At 41.4% G+C, this 25,436-nt stretch overlaps 1 protein-coding gene across 2 annotated transcripts in view; it reads left to right on the plus strand.

Annotated features, from left to right (window-relative positions):
• The window catches only part of RAB3IP (RAB3A interacting protein), a 75,608-nt gene extending 51,286 nt beyond the window's left edge, over nucleotides 1–24,322 (plus strand). For both annotated transcript variants that reach the window (XM_019514719.1, XM_019514720.1), the window contains 5 exons: nucleotides 2,201–2,329; nucleotides 10,995–11,107; nucleotides 17,898–17,997; nucleotides 18,088–18,157; nucleotides 22,748–24,322. In XM_019514719.1, coding sequence (XP_019370264.1) covers nucleotides 2,201–2,329; nucleotides 10,995–11,107; nucleotides 17,898–17,997; nucleotides 18,088–18,157; nucleotides 22,748–22,830 — 495 coding nt within the window. In that variant the 3' untranslated portion in view covers nucleotides 22,831–24,322. The remainder of the gene's footprint in view (nucleotides 1–2,200; nucleotides 2,330–10,994; nucleotides 11,108–17,897; nucleotides 17,998–18,087; nucleotides 18,158–22,747) is intronic.
• Nucleotides 24,323–25,436: the final 1,114 nt, after the last annotated feature.

The raw sequence follows: 25,436 nt of genomic DNA on the forward strand, positions 1-25,436 counted from the left end.
CCTTGCGCTGAATGGTGAGTTCTAGCAGGCAGTAGTCACTGTCGCCCCCTGGGTGTAAGTGTCCAATTATTTAGGATACTGCTTCCCTTGGTCTTACCTTTTGGTAGTTTCATGATTCACGCTTGAAGACTAATATTTTGGCGAACCCAAAGCTAAGTTCTTAAACTTGTAAATCTCTTAGATGCTGTTTTATCATGACTTCAGCGATGACTTTGTTAAGCCTTCTGTAATCCACACTTGATTGCCATCTTCTGTTGTGGCTTCCCTCAGTGTATTAACCCATGGTGCTGCCAACTATCAGAAAACCCTCTGCAGCAGGGAGTCCAAAAAATAAGAGATTTTGCTAATTGCCAAATATACTAGGTCTCCTCTGCCTGATACCTTTGTACAAAACAAATCCACTAATGTGTTCTCATGTGCTGGTTTCAAATCCCAGCAGCATTCTTTTGATAGCTATAAAGTTTACAATATAATATATATTTACAAGTCTTAGCATGGTAGGAGACTGGTGAGTTTGGACTTCAAGGAATCTTGCATGAAGAACAGCAGCAAACTGTAAATGATTTGTAAGCTGAAGTCTGCTTTCTTTTTGCTAGTGTATTTAGCGTATTGAATAGGACTATCAATTAACTGGCGTTAATTTGCATGATTAACATAAGAGCCAATTAATGTGTTAAATTTTTTAACGCATTGATTGCACACATGGTTTTGGAGTGCATGCCTGGGCTCCTCTTCATTGCAGTCATCGCCAGCTCTGGACCACAGCTTCAGCATGTATGTGGCCAGGAATGCAGCCCTGCTGTCTGTGGAGGGGGAAGGGGTGTGTGGGGCAGATCGAAGCCTCCAGGGTGAGGGAGGGTGTGGAGCAGGGGTCACGAGACCCAGGGGCCAGGGTCAGTCATGGGATCGGACCTCAGGAGGCTTGTCTGGGGGGGGAAGGGCGACAGCTCCTCTCCTCTGTGCACATCCCCAGGGAAGGCATATGCCCCCTGCCTTGCACAAAAGGGCATGTCCCTTTTGTGCAAGGCAGAGGCAGGCTGGGGCTTTGCACTCTGTTACCTTTGCTCTGGGATCTGTGCAACATCATGTTTTGCCTCCTTTCACCAGGTGGGCAGGGGACGTGCAGCTGGCATGCGTCTCCCAGGGCAAAGGCAGTGGAGCACAGAGCCCTAGCCCACAGTGGGCAGCCTGCCTCTGCCCTGCACACAAATTCGTGGCTTCGTCCCACTTCCTGCCCCAGCCCTGGGCTCCCATTCACCCTAGCCCCTACACCACTCCCTCCCTCACCATGGGGGGCTTCAATCTATCCCCCACTTCCCTCTTCTCTCCCCCCAACTACTCACACATTTACCTGCTGGGTGCTGTTCTACATTCTTGTAGGGTTACTATATTTCCAGTTACAAAAAAGGACGTGGGGGGGGGCAGTGATATATTCCAGTGTCCTTCCCCTTCCCCTATCCCTCAGTCCCAAAGCACAGGCCCCGCCCCCTGCTGCTGCTCCTCATTCCTGACCCATGATACCCCGCATCCTGCCAGGGCATGCAGGGGGTCCCCCTGCTTCGGGCTCCAAACCCCACAGCCACTGCCCAACCATACAAAGTACCTGCATAATTTTGAGTTTTTAGCTGTATAATTAAAACTGTTAATTGCAACCAATTGTTTTAATTGCACAGCTAATTGCCATTATTTTTTAAATCATTTGACAGCCCTAGTATTGAAATTGAGTACCTATTTACTTACTTTGCTTTTAAATGTAATATTAAGAAGTCATTTAAGCTTACTTTATGTATTGCCTGACACAGCTTTTCAATAATTCAGATAACCATCATGGGCAGACTAAATGAATGTGTAATAAGTGCAAGTTATTAGAGCATTATTGACTTTTTCAGTTAAACAGTTGCTGTTATGTTGCCAAAATTAGGACTTCAGGAAATGAGAGGGAAGAGAAATTAGGAAACTGCTAATGTCTCAATGCTGTAGTAAGTCTTTTTAGATGGGGAGGCAACTTACATCTCTTGCTCTTGAACTCCTAGTAGAATGGGGATAGAAAGAGAAAGCGTGGTCAGCTTGTTGGTATGAGAGAAGAAGAATGTATGTCAGCGGTGTTAATTTTCATTTTGAAGTGCAGGTGCTGTGTTGTTACTGAAATTAATAACTAACTTTATTTTTTTAAAGTATTTTTCTTGGTTTGTTTTATTAGGCAGACTTATCTCTGTATAACGAATTCAGATCATGGAAGGATGAACCAACTATGGACAGGACATGTCCTTTTTTAGACAAAATCTATCGGGAAGATATCTTTCCATGTCTAACCTTCTCAAAAAGTGAGGTAATGTATTTATTCAATGAAAATGTTGTCATTGGCATTATGCATTTTTATGGAAGAGATTTATTGTGAAACCATTTCCACAACTTTTTCTCAGTACTTGGCTCACTAAAATGCAACTTACATGTAAAGTTGCAATAAAAACCTTATCTGTTTACCTTATTTAATTGTGGGTTGGAGAAATCACTATTGAAGATGAAGTGGCGAGATGTTTATAGACTCTTCTTTAGCTTTTCCTTTGAAGCTAATGTCAGTGTGCAGTTAATTGCTATACCAACCATGACCCTTTTAAAGTGAGAGAGAGGTTTTGGCTTCCCCTCAATTAGTTCTGTTCTTCAAATTTTAGTGCTGTCAGGAAGCTGGCATTGAAGGAAGTAGCAACTGTTCTCTTTACCTTACAAAGTGTCTTTTAGGAAGGACTTGGTTATTCTAGTATCTCTTGCCTACCCTTTTATATTTGTGACTATAGAGGCCCCAACAGCCTTGCCTCAGGAGGGTCTTTTTCTTCTCTCTATCTCAAATCAGTCAGGGAAGCAGGTGTAAACAGACAGGTCTGGATCTACCAGACTGAGAATAAGGACACAGTTCTTTCTAGTTGTGCCACTCAGGCTGCAGACAGGAAGAGGCATGGTAGTAGCATGCCATGCTCTAGATGCTGTCAGCAGGATGATTGCTTACACACTTGTTTTGAGTAAGCCTGGGCATGTTTTAACCTATAGTGGACAAAGACCAGAATTGACCCTCGCCTCAGCCCCTTTGTGCTTGTCCCTCTGTCAGTTGTATATAGCATTTACTAAGTGTATTTGAAGATTCAGCCTCAGTTCTTAGATATTCTTAAAATAACGGGGGAGGGCAGACCAATTTCTTTACGCTCATGGCTTCATTTTTTTTAATAAACATTATGACACCTCTCCTGGTCCAGTGATGTATTTTCCTCCTTTGTTTTAGTGTTCTGCTTTTCTGTAATCTGTGTATCCTATTTCAAGTGGTCATTACAGAACAGAGTCCTTTAGTTATTTTTATATTGGTTTATTATGTTCCTTGTAGAACAACATATTCAACAGCTTTTCAGCACAATATTTTATATTGCTACAGTAGTTCCTATTTGTTTCTCTGATTTACTTAACCTAGGTCATCCTGTTTTTTCCCTGGCCATCTCATTTTCTTATAATTTCCACTTCACTCATGATATTTACTACTGCAGGTTAATATATTACTGGAAAAGGGCAGAATGGAGCATCTATCTTTTCTCTGTGCATAAATTATGCAGTTTCTAGGACCTATGCATGGAGTAACCAACTTTTTATTTTCCTTTAAATATAAACATACACACTGAGTTAGTGTAAACTAAATAGAAACTAAGCTTCATTTGTGTTATGTATGTGCTTAAATATTCTACCAAATATTCTCAAATATAAGATTACTCTGAACAGAAGACGGCCCTCCCAATAAACAAATTTGTAAATTTTCCATACGATTTTTCAGGTATAGCATCTAATCACTAGAGGTTTGCCTTGAATTTGTCCCCTTCCCACTACTGCAGCAGGGAAAATAAATCTGGGGGGTCAGGTAGCTCCCTTAACCCACAACTTCCCCCCTCCCCCCTCACTGTCAGACCGTGTTGTCCCTGATCATGTAGAAGCGAGGGGCAAATTTGAGAATGCTAACTTTGAAGTAAACATACTTGTAATCATCTGCACATAGGCAAATTACAATAGATTCACAGACACTAGGGCTGGAAGGGTCCTCGGAAGATCACTGAGTCCAGCCCCTGCCCCGGGGGCAGGAAGTCAGCAGGAATCATAAGATCCCAACAAGATAAACATCCAAATGTCTCTAAGTACCCATGGACTTAGTTCAGTGGTTTTCAACTCATGGACTCCTTGGGTTGAACCCAGCAGTGCTGCAGCCCCTCCACTCTCCCAGTGATATCAATTTACAAATGGAGTGAGTGTGGATGGGGATGTGTGGGTGTGTGTGTGACAGAGACAGAAAACGTTCACCATACACATGATAGATTCCCAAAGGGGAATGCAACTACATTCAAAATGTTGTAGGCATCTGCAAATGAAAAAAGGTTGAAAACCACCAATTTTTATGCGGAATTGGTGCATTTTCCCTTTTTTGAAACTGCTGCAAATTTTAGCAGAGGTACTTCATATGCATGATATTAGTCCAGAGCCAAAAGAATCATGATTTACCATATATAGTTAATTCACTGGGCCCCAGCAGAATCAACAGTGTTTCAAGTCTTGGTGATCCTACAGCTCAGCACTGTCCATTATGTATATGTATTCTAGAAAAAACCGTCCCTACCTACCCTCCCTGCGGATCCCAATGTTAATTAGCGTCCTCACTCATGACTAGAACGAGGTATTCTTGTCATGAGTCTTGGTATCCTCTAAAAATGATATGCAAATGAAATCACAGGGCAAAATGGTCCCACTCCTCCTCATGGAGGGTGGAGCCATGCTAATACTATATGACAGGCTGATAGAGGGAGTGACAGAGAGATTCTAGGTGAACTGTTTGAGGTCCTGTTTGGTGATGTTTACCAGACATTTAAGGCTGGTGAAGAAATGGGGAAGAAAGGCACGGCACAGCTCAGCTATGGGAATGAAAAGGAAGTTGAAATTGTATTCGGCATAGTGGCTCACCATGACTTGAGAGAGTTGGTGCTGAGGGGAAATGGTGTACAATGGTGTACAGAGAAGGGGATGATGTACAATATATCTTACTCAGATGGGTTGCACTAAGCTGTCCTGTAGGTCCTGTCATCACTGAAAGCTTGATCAATGCCTGAAAGGCAGAGGAAGGGATTGACAGAACATTGGGGTATAATGAGTGGAGGAAAAGAGACCCAATACTCAAAATGGTGGTAGTGGAGGTAAGTAGCTGTGGAAGAACTCAAACTTCACGTTGTGGTTGAATCAGAACCGACAGAGCCAACTTTTCTTTATTTAGGGCTATACTGTGATCACAGGGAGAATTCCACACAGCAAGGGGAATCACCCACTTGTCTATTTCAAAGGATTTCTCGTGCTCTCTAAGTTTACAAGCGTATTTATACTTAAGACAGAGAGAGAGAAAAAAAATGCGACCTTGGAGAAACAAAACAATAGTAAATTACACAGACATTTAGGAAGTTTACTTAAACAAACTATCTGTGCACAGGGCAATATATCAAGGCAGACCATGGCATGCAAGATTTCTTATCTCAGAACATTTAACTGAAATAAGCAGTATCATCCTTCTGGTCTCTGTCTGTTTTTCTAGTCAAATAGGTCAGAAGCCCAATTAAATTACTCATACATAGTGATAACATGGAAAAAGAGTTGAAGAATGGAAGTGAAGGTCTGGAGATGGGTAGAGAATTGGCAAAGTGGGGAAGTGAGTATGGAAGAAGGTGATGGCAGGAGCAGCAGTCGAGGCAACAATGGGAGCAGCAGTGGCAAAGAAGGTGATGGAAGTGCCAGTGCCATACAGAAGATGAGAGCAGAGGAGAGGGGATGATGGAGTGGGAGCAGCAGGAGAAAGTATGTCAGACGAGAGATGAAGGACAGCAGGAACATGATGGAATGCCAGCCCACTGGGAGTGGCATAGTGAGATGACGTGGAAAACGCAATGAACGATGGCAGGGAGGATTGGAGACTGCAGATAAAGGCAGTATTAGTGACAGAATGGAGATGGGATCGGCATGAAACAGATATGACTTTTTGGAGAAGATGCTGTTTGAGATGCTGGAGGTACAGCCAGAGCACCTGACCAGCTTAATTGCTTTTTGAAACCGAAAGTCTTGGCAAATCCCTTACTGGAATGGAGATGTGTATGGAAAATTTTTGGAAGAAATATGCAGAGGAATGTAAGAAGGAGGATTTAAGAGGGATACAATTTATGGCAGGAGAAAAGACAAGGAAACAAGTGATTATAGTACAAATGTATATGGATTTATTAGTGGAAGAAGACACAGAAAGATGGCTGGAACTTCATGTTCAAAGAGTGTAATGAGTGTGGAAAAAGTGAGGGACAAATATGGTATTTGGATGGGGTTATGGAGAGCACAAGTAGTGTTATAGACAAACAAATGGAGCCGCAGGTGGGATGAAGCACCTCCTAGCTGTATGCCAGCTGGGGGTACATCTGCATTTTTATGATATATCCCAAACAATGGGCAAGCAGCAAGGAAGGGCACCTGTCTGCCTACTGCCCTCACATACTGTGCTTCAGATGTGTAGGGAAGGGGGAACAGAGCAGCTGGGTGCCAGGAGTCCCTAAAATGCATTACTTGTTGGAGGGGGGCAGGGTGGGGGAGGCAGGGCAGTTGTTCTAAAGAAGTCCAGTGGCCTTTGGAAACAAAGGTAGCCTCCCCAAGGAGCAGCTGGAATCAGAAGTGGACAGTGAGAAAGAGGTGGCTGAGGCAGAGAGAGAAATGGTGGAAGAGACCCTGCAGGAGAGAGAAGTGGAGAAGGGAGTAGCAGAATTTCTGTAATTGAGGCAACACAGGAGGAAATAGGAGACAAAAGGGGAGGCGGGAACAGTGAACAGCTCGGATATGGAGGTGGGGGAAGGGAAGAAGGAAGAAACTCCACATGCACCAGAAGTGTTGATGGAACAAGGAAAAGAGCCAGACAGACTGGCAGGGAAAAGGAAGAAGACATGGGCTGTAAACAAGGAAAAAGAAACTTGATAGGGAGGGTGAGAGTTGGAGAGCAGCTTTCTGCTGCTAACGCCCCTCAGCTCCAGCTCCGAGTGAAGAGGCAGTGGTGGGAAGTGGAAGCTTTCCTTAATGCAAAAGCAATTGGGCAGCTTGCAAAGGCACCCAGAATGCAGTGAATGTTGGGGGAGGGAAGAATCTACCATGGCCGGCAGCAGTACCAAGGAGCCTTAAAAAAACAGGCATACTCTTTTTACAAGCAGCAAAATGGCACTGTTAATAGTGTCAATATTGGGAGTGTTTTAACAGAAAACAGATGGAAACAGATTGAACAAGTGTTGAAACAAGTAAGGGCAGACATAATCTGCCTACAAGAATGTAGTATACTGGGAGAGAGGGATTATAAACACTTGGAGAAAAGATGGAGGTGGGGACCGTTTTGGTGGTCAGGGACAAATGAGAACAAAGTGGCAGGTGTAGCAATACTTTTTAAGAGTTCAGAGTAAAACAGGTGGAAGACATAATTAGTCAAAGACTACAGTGAATGATGCTATCAGCCAGGGGAACAGAATTAAAAATCTTCAATGTATATATGCACTACCAGAGTGGAAGGGGAGGAAGGCTCTGCTTAGGAAGCTAGCAGTTTGTGGTTGGAGAGAGATTGCAGATAATAGTGGTGGACTTCAGTTGTATAATAGAAGCAGGTGACAAAACAGGGGAAATAGGAGGTGGAACTTGAGACAGTTCATCCAGACAGTTAACAAATAAAATAAAAGAAGAGTCACTAAGAGATCTGAGGGGAAGTGAAAACATTTTCACTAGAACTGACTCCAGTGGAAAGAAAAAATCAAGAACGGACTTTGTGTTTGTATCAAAAGAAATAGAGTTAAGGAAGAAAGAAGCTGTAAGTATGGTATTTTGTGACCACCTGATGCTGAAGGCAGAACTGAGTCTTGGTAAGAGCCATGCAAGAGAAAGGGGAGTGTTAGTTAAATGTGCAACTATTACAAGATGAGATGTGCCAAGTGTACACAAGGTGGTACGAGAGGTGGACAACACTGGAGAAATATTTTAAGAGTATCAGGAAATGGTGGATGATGGTGAAGAAGACAGGAGAATTCTTCAGGAAGGATGACCAAATAACCATGGGGAAAAGTACAAAAGAGATGAGAGAGGTGCAAAGAAAGATACAGGAGCTGCTAAAGGAAGCTGCAGAAGGAAGAAAGATACAAGAAGAACTAGAAGAAACAAGCAGAGAGATAGCTGGTTTAAAAGAAAGATGAGAGAGAGAATGTTTTTAGCATAAGCACCATAGGTGGGAGAACACAAAGAACGTTCCCAATACTTTTCAGCTAGAATTAAGTCAGTGAAAAGAGAGCTAAAAGCAGTGAGGGAAGATGTTGGTACACAGGTGGAAAAGCAGGGGAGGTGTTGGAGGCAATGAGAACACTTAATGAAGAGCTATATCAGTAGAAGGAAATAGACAGGAAGAAGATGAAGGATTTGCTGGAAGAGATTGAAGGGAAAGCAGAGGAGGTGGAGGAGTATTTCAAAATCTTTAAAAGAGGGAGATCACCAGGAGTAGATGGACTACCTAAGGAATTTTACAAAAAGTTTTGGGCATGGAAAGGGGAAAGGTATTACGGCATAGGAAAAGGTGACAGCAAGGCTACAGCAAATACTTTAGTTATGGTCTGGAAGGACACTGCCCTTTGCTGGAAAAGTGGTGGCAGTTAAAGCTGTGCTGCTGCCAAGTAGTCTATGTACAGGAATTGTATTCCCACCAAAGTGGCAGCAGATAGTAAAAGTACAGAGGGAAATATGTGTGTTCTTCTGGAACGCCAAAAGAGAAAGGTTGGCTAGATTTGAACTGTACACAGTAAGAGGGATGGGGGCTGCTGGACTTGGGATTGTTTGTCTGTGCAAATTATGTAAGCACGGTATGCAAGATGATAACAGAGTGGAAAGCAGTGTGTATCACCGAATTTCACATAGCTGCAATTTTGAGGAAATGGAGAATATATCAGGCCTCTTTTAAAGAGTCCATGGGCATGGCAACCACTTATTCATTGCATCAGATGGAAGGTTTCATATAGAGGTATAAAATAGGGAAGGTAGTGGTGGAGGTCCTGAGGGATCATAAGAAATTGATGAAAGTGGTAAGGGAGAAAGACAGGCTGGTGCTGGTAGGAAACTTCACAGAAGGACAAGTTAAGAAGGTGTGGGGAGTGGTGGTGGGTAAACAACTAAAACAGACCCATGCTGACCTAGTGTGGATGCTTGTAAGAAATATCTTGACACTGAGAGAGGTGCAACACAGATGTGGCTTGACGAGCACATCAGCATGCCCAAGGGAGAGGTGCAGGGAAGAAGAAATGATGGGACGTGTTGTGGGAGTGTATATATGGGGGTGTGGGAAAGGGTCCACTGCTTTCTGATTGTCACCAAAATAAACCTGTTCTTATTGCGGAATCTGGTACAATGTGGACTTATACCAAAGGAACTGGAGGAAGCGTTAGTAAGGACTTAAAAAATTATTAAGAACTTTATTAGCATGTTTTAAAACTAGTTTATGCAAATTAAGAAACCTCAGGGTTTTAAGGAGTTCGCTTTCACTGAAAGAGTGCCTCAAGCTGGGACTGCATGAAATACTACATTGATCAGGACAAGGAAGAGATTGGAGAAGAAGCAGCAAAGAAATAGAGGAAAAGGACTGGACACACTTGTTTCACTTAACCAACAGAAGAAGGGGCAGAGAGTTTCAGGTGGTTAGTGAGGTAATCGTTTTTCATGGGGGTCTGTATAAAGAAAATGAGTTCTGTAAGCGTTTGGGTTTTTTTTTTTTTTGTGGGAAATTGATGTATGTTGTTTGAGGGTTTAATATCTCTGTCTTGAGCTGTAGATATCTATAGAGATGTAGATAGAGTATGTTTTTGATATGTAATGTTTGTGGTATGAAGTCTTGGTAAAACAAGGATGAGCAATATGTGTAGGTGTGTAAATGTAGGGTTATAAGTGTGATTTTTTTTTTTAAATAAAATTTTGTTAAAACAAAAATTCCCATCCATATGTTTGCCTGATATGGGCCATGTTTTGTAGTCATGCTCAGTGTTGGCTACATTTAATCAACTTCATAGTTGGCTTCCATTACTGAGCACATTCTGCTTTTGGCAGCAGTTTAATGGTGAGACATTTATAGACAATGCTGATTGGAGGAAAAAACTTTGTCTTGTACTGGAGTAAATATGGTAATTTGAATAGTTGCTGCATTATATACATGATTTTATATGATACTTTGTATGTGCCCTTTTTGTTTTTGGAGAAAGGCAGACAAAGGTATTCTGTTTTGAGCTACCTCTGTAAAATCACTGCTCTTTTAAATATATTTTCAGTCAAAGCTTGTGAAGAGTATTTCTGCTAATAACGGATGCTTAGAAAGAGAACACACTAGACCAGTGAGGGCCAGCGTTTTTGACATATATGCCCCAAATCAGCCCTGCACCCTCCTCGGGTGTTATACCAAACCTTTTCCCTTACCTGATCTGCTGCTCAGCCTTGTGCTCCCTGCCTAATCTGATGCTATGGTTTCTGCTTCATGCCCAATCTGCCACTATGCTGCCTGTTCCTCTCCAGTTTACCACAGGCCACACACAGAGGCTGCCAATGCCACTTGTGGCACCTATGGCACAAGTTGGCTGCCCCTGCACTACTAGACCATGTTGTTTGTTCTTTTAAGTGCATTTTTTTTGCGACTTGGAGGGCAGGGTTGTTTGGGCAGGAGGCTGAGAACCAGATCTTTTGGTTTTACTGTCTTTGGCATATAGGGTAAATTCCTTAACCCTCCTACAGTTTTCTAGTTACCGATCTGAGAATCTGAATGTTGTGTAATGTTTATAACTTAGTTCTGTTTAAGTAGCATTTGTATAGCTATAAACCCTTCTTCCCTGAAGCTAGCAAATAATGCCAAACCACTTCTAACTGAGTTTCATTTTGTTTTCTTTTTCCCTTTGCAGCTAGCTTCAGCTGTTCTGGAGGCTGTGGAAAATAACACCCTGAGCATTGAACCACTTGGCTTGCAACCTGTTCGATTTGTGAAAGCTTCTGCAGTTGAATGTGGGGGACCAAAGTAGGTTGAGTTAAGAGATGTTTGTCTTCTGTTTTAGAAAGTGGATGATTCTTGGTTAAATTTATCAGCATATAACATTATCATGACGTGGATAAAATGCATGTCTTAGGGCATTTATACACATACATTTGTCGTCTTTGACACAGGAGATCCAGCACATTGAAACAGACTCAGTTAATCGAGTTTGCTCCGCACGTGAGCTGATGCACCTGGTGCTGCATTGCATGTATTTGTATAAATGGTGAAATGCGCATCACCACTGAGAAAATGGTGGTGGTGTGCTTTTGAACTAAAACACCTTCAATGTGTGTTAGCTTAAAATCATGTCATCATCATTTTCTCAGTGCTGATGCGCATTTCACCATTTATACAAATATATGTATACACGGATCAAAGGGGGCAAGAGGGCGCAAAGGCCCCCACGGCTCACCAAAAGCATCCGGAAACGTCTCCAAGCTAAAAAGGAGGCGTACACCCATTAGAAGGGAGGGGCCATCACCAGAGAGGGACCATACCTCTTGCTCAGGACTGTAGGGGGGCAGTCAGGAAGGCCAAGGCAGAGATGGAACTGGGACTAGCTACCTGGATCAAGGACAACAAGAAGTCCTTTTTTTAAATACGTAGAGGGTAAAAAGAAGGTACCGGGTAACGTGGGGCCTCTGCAGGACTCGCTAGGAAATCTGGTTGTTGCACCAGACAGCAAAGCTAACCTATTTAACAATTTCTTTGCCTCCATTTTTCTGAGTAGGGACCTGGTCATCCACCCACTGGGACCCCCATAGGCCCCGTGGGAGGCACACCCGGGCCTAGGGTCAGCAAGGACCTAGTCAAGGAACTTCTGGAGAGACTGGATGTATTTAGATCAGCAGGTCCAGATGATCTCCACCCCAGAGTGCTGAGGGAACTAGCAGAGGTTTTTGTGGGACCTCTGGCACAGCTTTACGAGCACTCATGGTGCTCTGGCAATGTGCCAATGTGGTTCCTATTTTCAAAAAAGGGAGGAAGGAGGACCCAGGAAAATATAGGCCTGTTAGTCTTACCTTGGTCCTGGGGTAGCTTTTTGAGAGAATTATCCTGGCGCATGTCCACGAGGGGCCAGCAGGGGAGACTATGCTTAGGGGCAACCAACATGGGTTCATTAGAGGCAGGTCCTGTCAGACCAACCTGGTGGCCTTCTATGACCAGGTCACCAAATCCCTGGATGCAGGTGTCACGCTGGATATAGTTTCTGGATTTTAGGAAGGTCTTTGATACTGTCTCTCACCCCATTCTCATTAAAAAAACCAGGAGACTGTGGCGTTGATACCTACACAGTCAGATGGGTCACTAACTGGCTGGAGGGCCTCACCCACAGAGTGGTGGTGGACAGGTCTTATTCGACCTGGAGGGATGTGGGCAGTGGGGTTCCGCAGGGCTTGGTCCTTGGGCCCGCACTGTTCAACATCTTCATCAGTGACTTGGACAAAGGGGTAAAATGCACCTTGTTCAAATTTGCAGATGACACTAAGATGTGGGGAGAAGTGGGCACGCTAGAAGGAAGGAAAAGGCTGCAGTCGGATCTGGACAGGCTACAGGGGTGGGTGGAAGAGAACAGGATGGGTTTCAACACTGACAAGTGCAGGGTATTGCACCTGGGAAGGAAGAACCAGCAGCATACCTACACATTGTGGAACTCCCTTCTTGTCAGTGCAGAGGCGGAGAAGGATCTTGGAGTCATTATTGAGGCCAATATGAACATGGGCCGACTGTGGGAATGCGGTCAGGAAGGCCAACCATATGTTGTCATGCATCCACGGATGCATCTCAGGCAGGTTCAAGGAGGTGATCCTCCCCCTGTATGTGACACTGGTCAGGCTGCAGCTGGAGTACTGCGTCCAGTTCTTGGCGCTGCATTTCAGGAGGGACAGCATGGAGAGGGTCCAGAGGAGGGCCACTCGCATGATCAGGGGGCAGCAGGGCAGGCCCTAGGAGGAGAGGGTAAGGGACCTGAACCTGTTCAGCCTCCACAAGAGAAGGCTGGGGGGGACCTAGTGGCTGTTTACAAACTAGTCAGAGGGGACCAGCAGGCAATGGGAGATTCCCTGTTCCCCCTGAGCAGTACCAGGTGTGACAAGAAATAATGGTCACAAGCTGGCAGAGGGTAGATTCAGACTAGACATCAGGAGGCACTACTTCACAGTCAGGGCAGCTAGGATCTGGAACCAACTTCCAAGGGAAGTGGTGCTGGCTCCTACCCTGGGGGGGTTTAAAAGGAGGCTGGATGAACACCTGCCTGGGGTCATTTGATCCCAGTACTCTTTCGTGCCATGGCAGGGGATTCGACTTGATGATCTGCTCAGGTCCCTTCCAACCCTACCAACTATGAAACTGCCTCAGCGCTGGATGCTTTTAAAAGCACTTGACGCTGTGGCACAAATGTGTACAAATGCCCTTAAACTTTTAAATATTAGGCATATTAGGATTCTGTCACCTGAGCTTTGGTAAGGAGAAGATAAATGAGTGCCAAATATGATACTTACAAAATGGTCTAACACTTCTGAGAGAGCCCACAAGAGAAATGAGGTAATCTTTTGGAGTGAAAAGATGGATCCATTTATGACAAGTGATTATAAATAATAACATCATTAAAATAACGTAGTTATTTTAATGCAAAGCTTCATTTTTTTTTTATTTTACATACTAAAGCAAACAAACTACTTAAAATAATCCTTATAAAGTCTCTGTCCTGCAAGGTATTTGATCAAACCCAGGTAAGTATATTATGTGGGATGAATTGATTGCAGGAATGGGAGGCTGTGGACACCTTGTATGGGGAGATTTTCCAGAAAGCTTCATTGGAAGGAGTATGTATAAAGGAGGACAGGATATGTGCATAATGCTTAGAGGTCTGAAGCATCGAATGCAGTCTGAAAATAAACATAAAGTTATGGGAGACCAACAAAAAAAAGCAGGTCAATGAGTTGGGAAGAAACACATACAGAGCAAATGCTTGGAAGACTGGCAGTGATTTTAGGGAGGAATTGACATGAGGATGAATTTAAAGCTGACACAAGAAGAGATAGTCAGGGGAGAATGGTATGCAATTTGAATGGCAGAAGAGGAAGATTATTTTAGCAGCTGCTTTCTGGGTAGAATTGCCAGGATTAGGAGTAAACAAAGAAATGTAGGGGAATCTGGAGAGCTGAGTTTGCAGTAATTGGGGTGACAAATGCTTAAGTCACTGGGGGCTGTTGGCAGTAGAAGTGCAGAGGAAAGGAAGGTACTGAGCTGATCTATAGACAGCTGACCTGCCAAAAAAGTCAAGTTTCAACACGTTCCCATAGAAAGTTTTGTCAAAATTGATATGTTCTCTCAGTATTTTGATTGTTGACAGAGCTGCATTAGTTAATGAAACTTTTACAACCATCTCTACTTAACTTTGTATTTTTTAAATACAAATGTTCTGCCTTTCCCAAATTTAATGTAGGACTTCTGCATTTTGTTTCAGTGAGGTGTATTTTTTTTAAAGTAAGGGAAATGAATATATTCTGTTTGATTCTTAATCTTTTCCTTCGAGAAAGCTGTTTAAACTGATGGGCGAAGTTTTACAAACTAATCGTTTAGAACCCTGCAGAATCCCCAGGATCCACTAAGGTTTTTGTATGTTCTTTAACTTCAGCAGATTTGTACTTGAGAGAAGTATCCTGTCCACCAAAACTAGACTTGCAAGAAAGTTAGTATATCATAGGGTTCCACCAGCCAGGTTAAATGGCCATTGCTGATATTCCAGTGCCAAGTAGTGTGGGATACATGATGCTATAGTTCTCTTAGTTGCTTGTGGGGATAATTACTTGAATCCTGTGGGGAAGCCAAGCTGCCTCCTATTTGCAGATGGCATCCTACAACTTCTACTCAACAGCATTTGTATGCCAAGAATTTCCACACATCTGTTTTAAGTCCCTGCCCTCCTTCCCTGTTACGGCAAATGCACCTACACTGTTTTATCTTCCTGCCTCCCATCCTGTAGGTATACAACAAAATGTGTAATGCTGTTAAGATTTTTATTTCAACTGTAATTATATTTCATTTCTGTATAATTTACACAATGTTTTTACCTTATGAAAAGAAGGTTTTGGAATTTTCCTTCTATGGTAAATTTCAGAATTTCAACTTTTTGTTCTGATTCAGAATGCAAACAAGTAGGAAATTCCATTTTCTGCTCAGCTCTGTCTTTTAGTAATAACAGTCAAGCCATAGAGCACCACAAAGCAATGCAAGTTTAAACACTTAATTCCATCTAATCCACAGGTGATACCTGAGGTGAAAGGTCTGATCCATAAATTAATACAGGGAAGGGAAATATGGATTTTTTTTTTTCTTTTTAAGTGGTACTTGATATTCAGTTGGCATGTATGTGGCTCTTCTGGAGAATTAATACCCTATCTATTGTATTCAGTCAGACAGGTACCTGAATATTCTGACCGCTATTTTCAGTGTATTGTCTTATTTACATTTTGCCTTAGATGTGAAATGGTAAAGTTAAAATTAAAGAACATCAGAAAGCATTTTAAATGACATGGATGACTATCCAGTTTAGGTGCTATAATTCACTGAATGTATTATATATTGTAGTCTTGACTCTGATGTTTTGATAGCTTTTAAATCAATTAGTGAACTGCTTTTCATTTGCCCTGCAACTTGATTCATTAGCCCTTGGTGGTAGTGGTGTAACATCCTCTGTTTCCATCCAAGGGATACATGTCATCACGGTATACTTTTGGTTCTGAAGCATTTTTAGCTATTTAACTTATTTTTAGTGATAAAAATGTAGTTGTTTATACCAGAAGAAATAGAAGAAAATGTACTGCTGTTGAAGTTGTATCTTTCTCTCCTCAAACTTTGTCAAAATTGAGGTCACCTTGGTTATTTCATATTTGAAAAGTGTGTGGTTTTTAGCTTCCGTAACTTTGAGGAATGTGGGACTTTAGAGAAAAGAACAAAAAAACTTCTGAGGTCCACTTGGCATGTTGTCAGAACCTAATTTTGTCAGACAGATACCTAATTACTGTAAGGTGGTTACTTTAGAAGATCCTCCAACATTGTTTTAGTTGCTATGTGGTTTTATTTTAGAAGCAGTTTTCCCGCAAGAGGAAGCAGAGTCCTCTAGTTCTCATAAGCTTTAGACGCTGCTTCTCTTACTGAGGAATGTAGTGGACAACAGTTTTAGAATCTTTTAAACTAGCTACCAGGGGTCAGTATGGTTCTTTTCCAAAAATGAGTCCATTATGTCTGCAGTCCTCTCATACTCTCTCAAAAAAGAGATGGGGAAATTGGACTAAGGGTGTCAGGCTATCATTTCAGTTCCTCTGTCAAGGATTCTTTATAATACTGTGAATGCAAAGTACAATATAAACTGAAACATAAAAGCAATTTTGAACTTTATAAAATGCATCCTGCACAGGTTTCAGACAAATGAGCAGTATAACAATGTAAACTGAAGGCAGGATAGAGATGCGCTTTATGGACTAACTAACTAAATAAGCTCTTGTAACCTCAGGCTCACTTAATGAGATGCTGTGAAAGGACATGCACAAAACAGCCTATCAAAGAGAATATAAAAGAAAAGGATGGGGGTGGGGGCAGTGCTAGGACAAGCAAACAAGTTTTAAACCTATAGGGAGAAAGTGGTTGCCAAAACTAATCCAAGCTATCCGGTAAGAATCCATAGTCCCTGTTGAGACTGTGCTTAATCCAGTCTGGATGACTTCTCCCCATTTCATATTTAAGTCTGCTTTTAAAGTTCTGTTGCTTATGAACAGTTACTTTTAGGTCAGCAATGAAATGTCCAGGAGAGTTAGTGTTCTGCCACATGCTCTTGTGTGGTTTTGCAATGGTGGCAGATCAGTGTCCTCTCATTCTTTCATGTAGGGATTGCTCTGTCTGTCCAGTGTAGACAGCAGAATGGCACTAGAAGCAGGCAGTGGCATATATAATGTTGTAGAGGTGCAGGTGAAAGACCCTTGTATGTTGGTCTGCATTGAGGAGGTGGCATAGCTTGCATTTGATTCTGTTGCAAGGCCTGGTGCCTTGAGAATAGGAATTAGGTTGTCTGTTGCTTGAGACAAACTGTTTGAATTTGTGTGGATGCCTGTAGGCCAGGACAGATTTGACTCTTATGGGTATCTTGAGATGTTTGTTATTTTCCAGGAGGGGTAGGGAGGCTGTTAACGATGTGTCCAGGGTGTTTAAGCTGGGGGCTATAGGTGGCAGCAAAAGGGATTCTGTTGTTCTTCATCAATGCAAGCCTGACTTCAAATGAACACAACTAACTATTGAGACTGAATGTTACAACTAAATGCAACATATAACACAGTATGCTCAAACTACTTTTTAAATATTGATTGCTAGAATTTATAGCATGTTTGGCAGAGCAGGAACTTCAGTGGATGGATCCCTAGCTTCCTGTTTCAAGGTTAGTGTCAACCAACTTGAAACATTTTGAATATAAGGGCATGTGGTCAAGATTTGATTGACTACATATGCTAAAGCTGCTACTAGATAGGCCTGAAAAGAAGATTTAAAAATCAGTAAAATATAAGGGAGCACAATGCAAAAACAATACTCTGTGTAAAGTTAGAGTAGTTGACAACATAGCATAGTAATGGCAAACAACAAAGCAGTTCAGGGGGGAGTTAGTTGGCCATAGCAGAGCAATTTTGTTGCTTTAAGAAAAATAAAATCTATGTCTTAACTTGCAAGTAACTGAGCTTCAGCAATGCCATTTAAAATAAACAAATTTTGTATTTTACAGGAAATGTGCTCTCAGTGGACAAAGTAAGTCATGCAAACATAGAATCAAGTTAGGGGATTCAAGCAGCTATTACTACATTTCTCCTTTTTGCCGATACAGAGTAAGTAACTTTAACTTCATTTTGAGTTCATGTTGTATTCCATACAGATATGGAGATTAACCAAGTGGTATGTTTTTTACATTGTCTTAGATTACTTCTGTGTGCAACTTCTTTACCTACATTCGATACATCCAGCAAGGGCTTGTAAAGCAGCAGGACGGTGAGTGGAAATCTGAAGTGTGGTACACTTGTAGATAGCCAGTTAACTCTTTTTGTGTTTAAAAAAAATAAAAAGGTATCATAAGTATACATAGAAGGAGTGATTAAACCATTACAGGGAGACCATTTCCTGGCACTTCTATATTAGTCATTAGTAGAGTTGAGTGAACTTTTCTAGGAAATAGATTATTTACCAAAAATGCAATTTCAGTTGATCTGAAACTATTTATCCATTCCACTGATACTTGCTGAATAGTTTCAGCTTAAAATAATTTGTTTTGTCTCAAGCTACACAATGGGAGTGGAAGAGGAGGTGACAGTGGTGGTGATATAGTGGGTCCCTCTCCTTTTTAGAGCTCAGATGTTAGGGCTGTTGCCCATAATGTAGAAGCTCAGGTTCATTTTCCTGCTGGACCTGAGGGAGTTTGAGTGCATGTCTCACCTATCATGGAAGTTCTGTACATTCAGTTGCTCCACTTAAAATACTGTAATAATCATTGCAGAAGTGATTAATATTCAAGTGAGTGTACTAACTACCAGATGAGTATATTAACCGCCAGGCTGTAAAGTTATTTTGCTCTCCTTGGATCTGTGAAATGTAAGCTTGTTTTTGGGGTTTTTTTGGTTTTTTTTATGGTCTGGATTTTCCTTCAAATGGAGTCATTGAGCACAGACTGCTACAGAAATATCCTAGAGTATGGTAGTTAAGTCAGTCTCTTCAGATATGGGTTCAAATGGAATAGTTATTGGGTTACTTGATGGAAAAAGGTCACAGGAGTTGCTGACTCCTTTTTTGTTTGTTTTTTGAATGATGCCTAGTGTAGGCCTGTTGTTTCACTACTTTGTCTATGTCCAAGATGTCTGAAATGTAATCAGACCCAGTCTGACTATATTGGGGGCAGACAAATGTATATCTCTTTTACTCGAAATGAAATGTTTTCAGGGTTTTTTTTATTTCAGCGAGAAAACTGAAACGTTTTCATTTGGTTGAGTCTGAACTTAACTTCCCCTTCCTCCCTTTTAGTTTGGCCAAATAGAAAAATTATGCATAAAGTTCTAGTTAGTTGATTAGATTCTCATATGCATTTCTGACATGGACAATGGATACTCTGTGTTTAGGGTATAATAGGAGAAAGGATTGCAGCTTTTAGGCAGGTGCAAATGAAAAATATGTGCCCTTGGCCAGTGCTGTCAAGATATCAGAGCAGCTTGGTCAAACATGACTGATAAACATTGGAGGGATTCTCTAATAAAAGGAACAGATATTATTACTGCCACTTCCTCAGGCAGGAAGGGGGCTTCCTGCCAGTTTTGTTCTTATCTATATTGAGCACTGGCAGTTAGTTCTTCTTTTCAGCTTATATCTGGGCCAGGAATTAGAAAGCTGCTTAACTGTGCTGTTCCATTCTAGTAGAGTAGGTGCACAGAAAAGTTGTGAAGGCATGGCAGCCAACAATTTAGCTTGTTTTGTGTAAGGTTTTAGAGGATTTTTGCAAGATTGTTTTCATGCAACAGAAAATGTACCATTTAGCTGTTGCTTAAGTTACTTTAACAGTCAGTCTTAAGAATTTGCCTGCACTATGTAGCACGTTTGAGCCCCAGGAACAGCCATGATGCCCTTTGCTGGACTTGTGACTCCTGATATGATCCGGCTCCCTGGGTCCTCTTCCTTTTCCCTCACCTGCCATGCCTTGATGTAATGAGTTAATTGATGAAAAGAGTCCGCCCTTAGGTCCCAGATAAAGCCCTTGTCTGTCTTTTGGTCAGCAGGTCCCTCTTAGACTCTGCTAGTGCCAGTCCTGCCCCTCACATGCTAAGTCCTTCCACACTCCCAGGGCACTTATCACCTTAAGGGATATTCATGACTTCCAGCCACCTGCCATAGCCATGCTCATGCCTCCCAGATCTTATTGGTCAGTCACTCTCATTGGGTCTCCTTAGGCCTCTCCACCCATGTTGGGGCTTCAGCCTTTCCAGCCTCTGCCCCTCTAGCTGAGCATTTTAGTCTAGGCCCACTGCACCAGTCCTGGTTTCTGGGTTCCAGCACCCTGTCTTTCCACCTTGGGCACTGGGCCCCCTGACCCTGGTGTCTGCCCGCCTTGAGCACTAGGCCCCCTGGCCCTGCCTGGCTTTCATCTCTGGCTCCCTGTTGCAACTGTCAATCTTTGCTAACTTGTTGGGCAAATGCCATTTTTTTTAAAGATTAATGTCATATCATTGTCATGATTTGGGTCTGTCTGCATCTTTGTTTCCTATCTTAGGCATTTGAGTCCAGTCCTTCCAAGTTACAGGTCTCTTGGTTGATCCTTTCTTGGCTGAGAACCCTGCAATTTTCCCTGAATCTTGGAGCATGTTACCCTGTGTACCAGCTGACTTCTCAGCTGACCCCAAATGGGTTCAGGCCTGCTGATGTTCTGTTTTTGAGTTGTGACCACTGTGAGAATACATTAAGCTAGGGGTGTCAGATGGGGGCCAAACCAAGGATCTTTTGGCCGGTTGATGGGACAGATTGGAAGCACTCACTGAAGCCAGTGCACAAGACCAGTTCAGGTGTACCCAACACAGAGGGGTTGTTCAGGGCATGGGTGCCCTGTCAGACCTGCCCTGTGTACTAGTTCTGGAGCAGGTCCAGATGGGGCTCCAAACCATCCATGCAGGGCTGGTGTGGCAGGGTGCCATGTGCAATGTGTGCCCTGTGCCAGCCCCCCATGCTGTATTCAGAGTGGGGTTGGCATGTACTGCACACTGCATGTGAAGCTGGCCAGCCTGTGTACTGCATGTAGCACAGGAAACTGGCATGGGGGGAATCCTGCATGCAGCACTCTGCCAAGCAGGCCCTGTGTGATGGTAGTGGTGTGACTCCATCAGGTATGGCTCACATGCCAGGCCGGCTCCACGTACAGAGCACAGGGTTTGAGACCCATGGGTTGAATCCCCTCCAGGCTTTGTTTGACACTCTTGTAATAAACGGTACTTTACTTTTAAAAACAACTGCTTTATGTTATTGAATTATTTATGCTAAATTTATGAAGACTATATACTGTACAGTCAGTTGCACTTAATTCATATATTGGTTTTGTGATGGTTACTAAAAAGTTAAGAAAATTATAGGGAGTACACTTGGAAAATGTGTGGCTTTTAATTTTGAAGCAGTTATGTTTTGTACATTTAATTTCAAGTGTAGATTAGATGTGTTGCATTGTGCAGATATTTTCTCAGATAATGTACATCATGCACGAGATGCGCACACAGGCATTTATGAGAGTCCTTCACAGGTTCTGTTGCATATGTTTCTAGTCTCTGCTAATCTTTTCAAATGTTGGATATGGATCTCATTTCTGCAAAAATGAATTGGTTCCTACCAGATTTTCTGAAAAGTGGTGGTGAAAATGCACTTTATTTATTTATTAAATTAAAAATAAAAATTTACTCATGCATTCACTTAAAGAAGCGTTCACTTATTCACTTGAATTACACTTGCATTCATTATAATTTAAGGAAACTTTGTTGCCTTCAGTATTTGATCATGTAATAATGAAAATAATGTATGTGTAGTGCCTTTGAGTATTTGGTGTGGATCACAAAGAAGCCTATTTTGCTAGATGCACACAATAAAAACAAAATGTTAAGTTGCTAAAACTTTTTCAAAACAAAAAATCATGAGTCATTGATATTAATATATTATTGTATCATGCCAGAGCTCATTGTGGAATGGGTGAGTAGGTTGGGGCATAATCACAAAAAATTGCAGTGTCCTCTTGAATTCCCAGGTTTCAATGAGGAACACTTTCATTTACCCATAATGTTTCCTTTTTTCTTTTCCATTTTACTACTTTAAAAAAGCTTGTGTAAGTGGGGAGTAATGGGTGGAGAAGCAGGGCTAAAAAGCAACACTTTTTTTTTTTGTTCTCATACTTTCATAAAAATCTGAATCTAAGAATCTGAAAGCTTTGGATTTCTAAAAGTTCACTGTTCATATGAAAAAATATTATCTTAGAAAAACTTGAACTAGCTCGCATATCTAGTAGGGTGACTAAGAAACACATGCATGAGAGCCACTTCCAGGCTTATGGCCTGAAGAGCTGCAGTGATACTAGCCAGGCTAGTTTTAAAAACTGTTCTAGGTATTGGGTGGTAGGATTTCCTTGGATGAAAATCTTTGCTGGGAATAGGCCCACTAGCCAACAAGGTTGGGGAGAGGTTAATAGTCTTAAGCCCTTTAAAACTGAGATTCAAGGTTTCTGTAATGCACAATGCTTTAGTTCTGTACTAGATGTCAGGGACTGATGGACCAGACATTGCCAGCAGATGCATTATTTTATTATTGAGTTTCTTGCATCTGAAAGCTCCAAAGACCACTTAAAAGTTTAAGAATGCCTCATTTACAGATTGACAGCATATTTTGAACCTGCAGTTAAAGTTACCAGAGTTCACTTCAGACTGTGATGATGTCTGTCTGTCAAATGAGATACTTAAAACATGTATACAAACATTGTGTTCTTCTGTGCAGAATAGAGAAGGATTTTGAATTTGGGAAAATTTAAGTAGAAGACTTGTTTCAGTAATGTTTCTTTGCTTTTCTGTGTTACAGTGGATCAGATGTTTTGGGAAGTTATGCAGCTGAGAAAAGAGATGTCACTGGCAAAACTTGGATATTACAAGGAAGAGGTCTAACTCCCTACCGTCTGATGCATGCATGAACTTCAGTGAATACACATAACTCTAAATTGGCTCCCTTTTTTTGTCATTTGATATTTATTTCCAAGAAGTGGGTCCAAGATCTTTCTCCTTTTGCAAATTGCACTAAGAAGTTACTGTGATTTGTTTTAAACTGACCTATGCTGTGTATGCTTACGTAACATTTTAGTTGAACAAAATGTGGCAAGCACTTGCAGGTGTATTAGTGATTGTAATTTACAGTTGAAAACAAAACCTCTGATTAAATAAATGTTAGATTGAAAATAAATATATTTCTTTTTCTTCAGTAGAGTTTATAATACAGCATTGCCACAGAAAAAAGGACAAATACAATCACCTCAAACACTGTAATCTTTATTGTACTTACTAGAAAAGAATTGCTGATACATATAAAAAGAATAAGTAGATGTCAACTTTTACTAAAAAGTGAGAACAAATATCTATTTCAGTTGCAGTCGATTGTAGTATCTAAAATAGTGGGTTTTGAGGCACTCATCATTGGATTTTAGGCACCCCTCCTTAGCTTTTGTGAATTGAGTAGTGCAGTTTATAGATTATAGTGCTTGCTTCTTTGCAGAGAGGCCAGGCTAGGGGGGATGGGGTGTGGTCCAGGCAGAGACAAGCCTGGGCCTGTGCTTATCCACTTAGTTCATCTGCTTATCTCCTAACATCTCATGGCACCCTTCAGAAAATCTGGTGGCACCCCAGGGTGCCCCCAGCACCATGGTTTGAGAATTGCTGATCTAGAAAATCAACACACATGGAAATAACCAGAATGATTTGGGGTTCTCCTAACTTTAAAACAAAATTGCCCTCTCTGACAGCAAATCTACTGTACTGTACAGAAGTCTGCAAGAGAGATTTAGGTACTTTGCCTTTAATTTTTGGCATCTCTTGCTGTTCTCCATGAAGGCAGAGTGATACGGTTCACTACTTGAACACATTAGATATCAAACCTTTGTCTAACTTTGTCATAAGCACCTTCTGGTCATTCCATCTTTTTGTCTTCTCCCTTTATTCTTTATACTTACCTTTGTTCTCTCTTTAAATCTTCGTCCTTTATCTCTACTTTTTGGAGCATCCAAATAATAATGTCATGCGCATCTGTTTCCACCAACTGTCCCTGCACATGTGAATCATTTAAGCACTTATTGGATAGTACCTTATGATATGGTTATTGCTGGCAGTTCCTCTATCTGTAAAACTGATGAAAAGAATCGTATCTCCTTAAGAAAAATGCCTCTAGGCTGAAGTACCACTTGGCTTGCTCCTGCCATTCTCCCCAAGGTTTCTCTAGTTTGGTGGCAGACAATTGATTGGGATAAATGGAATGTTGCCAGTGATGAGTAGCAGATTTATCGTGCACTAAGCACTTCGGGGAAAGCATGGCTTGTTTTTGATTATGACAGCAATTTGCCATTTGCAAATATCATAAGATTATTGCTAAATAAACCAATGAACAATTAAAGATGAGCTTACATTTTATATTTTAAAAATCAAGCGTTTGGCAATTAGGGTATTTTTATTATGAATGATTCTAAAGGAGACTGGTTAAGTGGGTTAAGCACTAAATGTATACTTGAGAGAGTACTCGCTTCTGCAGAGATGTAAATGGAAAAAGATGCAAGATTTAACATAAAATAAATTATTTAAACATAAATAAACATAAGTGTGTCATACATATGATTCAGGGAAGGCAAGAGTTTTTGGTGTAATCATTCCAACAAAGTTTCATTCTTTTTTTTAGTCTGATATCCATTGCTAGCAATGTATGCACTGAAACTTTTCTTGAGGAAAATTTTTCGTGTCCTTCCTACTGGTCCATTCATTTCCACTATAGAAATCTATGTGAATTCTAACATGTCAAGATGTTATTAATATTCTGTTGCCTGCCATATAGCTTACAAGTCTGTTTTACTCTGGTGTTCTTTTCATCAAGTGTTGCTGTGTTTTTCTGAGGTTACCTTTCTGTGCTATAGACAGAAGTGCTTCTTTAAGCACCTGAAGTTATCCCTATTTCTTATTTGGAGCAGTGGAAAGAATACTTGTTTGTTAAAAATCAAACTCTTTTTATTGTGTAATTCAATACCTAGTAACTAATAATGATTTAATAACTTACTTTTAGAAAAGCTCACTCCAGTATAAAGGTAAAACTGTTAAGGCCAAAAGTCCTTGTTTATCATAGATGTTTTCTTTTGCAACAAGGGACTGCAAAGATGTATTTAGTAATTTCTAATTTCTGTGAAAAAGTGACTGTGGCCATTAGGTCAGTTTGAATAGTGATGCATTAAAATGAACCTGATGTCCTTTTTTCTCCTATTAAATCCATCTTACTCCTTTTCTACACACTGTTATATTGTAGTTAAGATGTAACATTCACTATTAAAATTTTATTGTCTAGTCTTTATGGTTAAGAGACGGTCTGTCATGAGACTAATGCATCAGACTAGGGACATGTAACTAATGGCATCTAACTACAATTATACAGTAGTTGTCTTTGTGGTTTCTAACTGGCCTCCTCCTAGGTTTCTTGAATTTGTACTCAAACCTTTGTCCGACATCAAATGCCTCTTTGAGGTGCC

This window comes from Gavialis gangeticus, unplaced genomic scaffold (genome assembly GCF_001723915.1).
Source record: "Gavialis gangeticus isolate Ggan-Ray unplaced genomic scaffold, GavGan_comp1, whole genome shotgun sequence".
NCBI classification, from domain to species: Eukaryota; Metazoa; Chordata; order Crocodylia; family Gavialidae; genus Gavialis; species Gavialis gangeticus.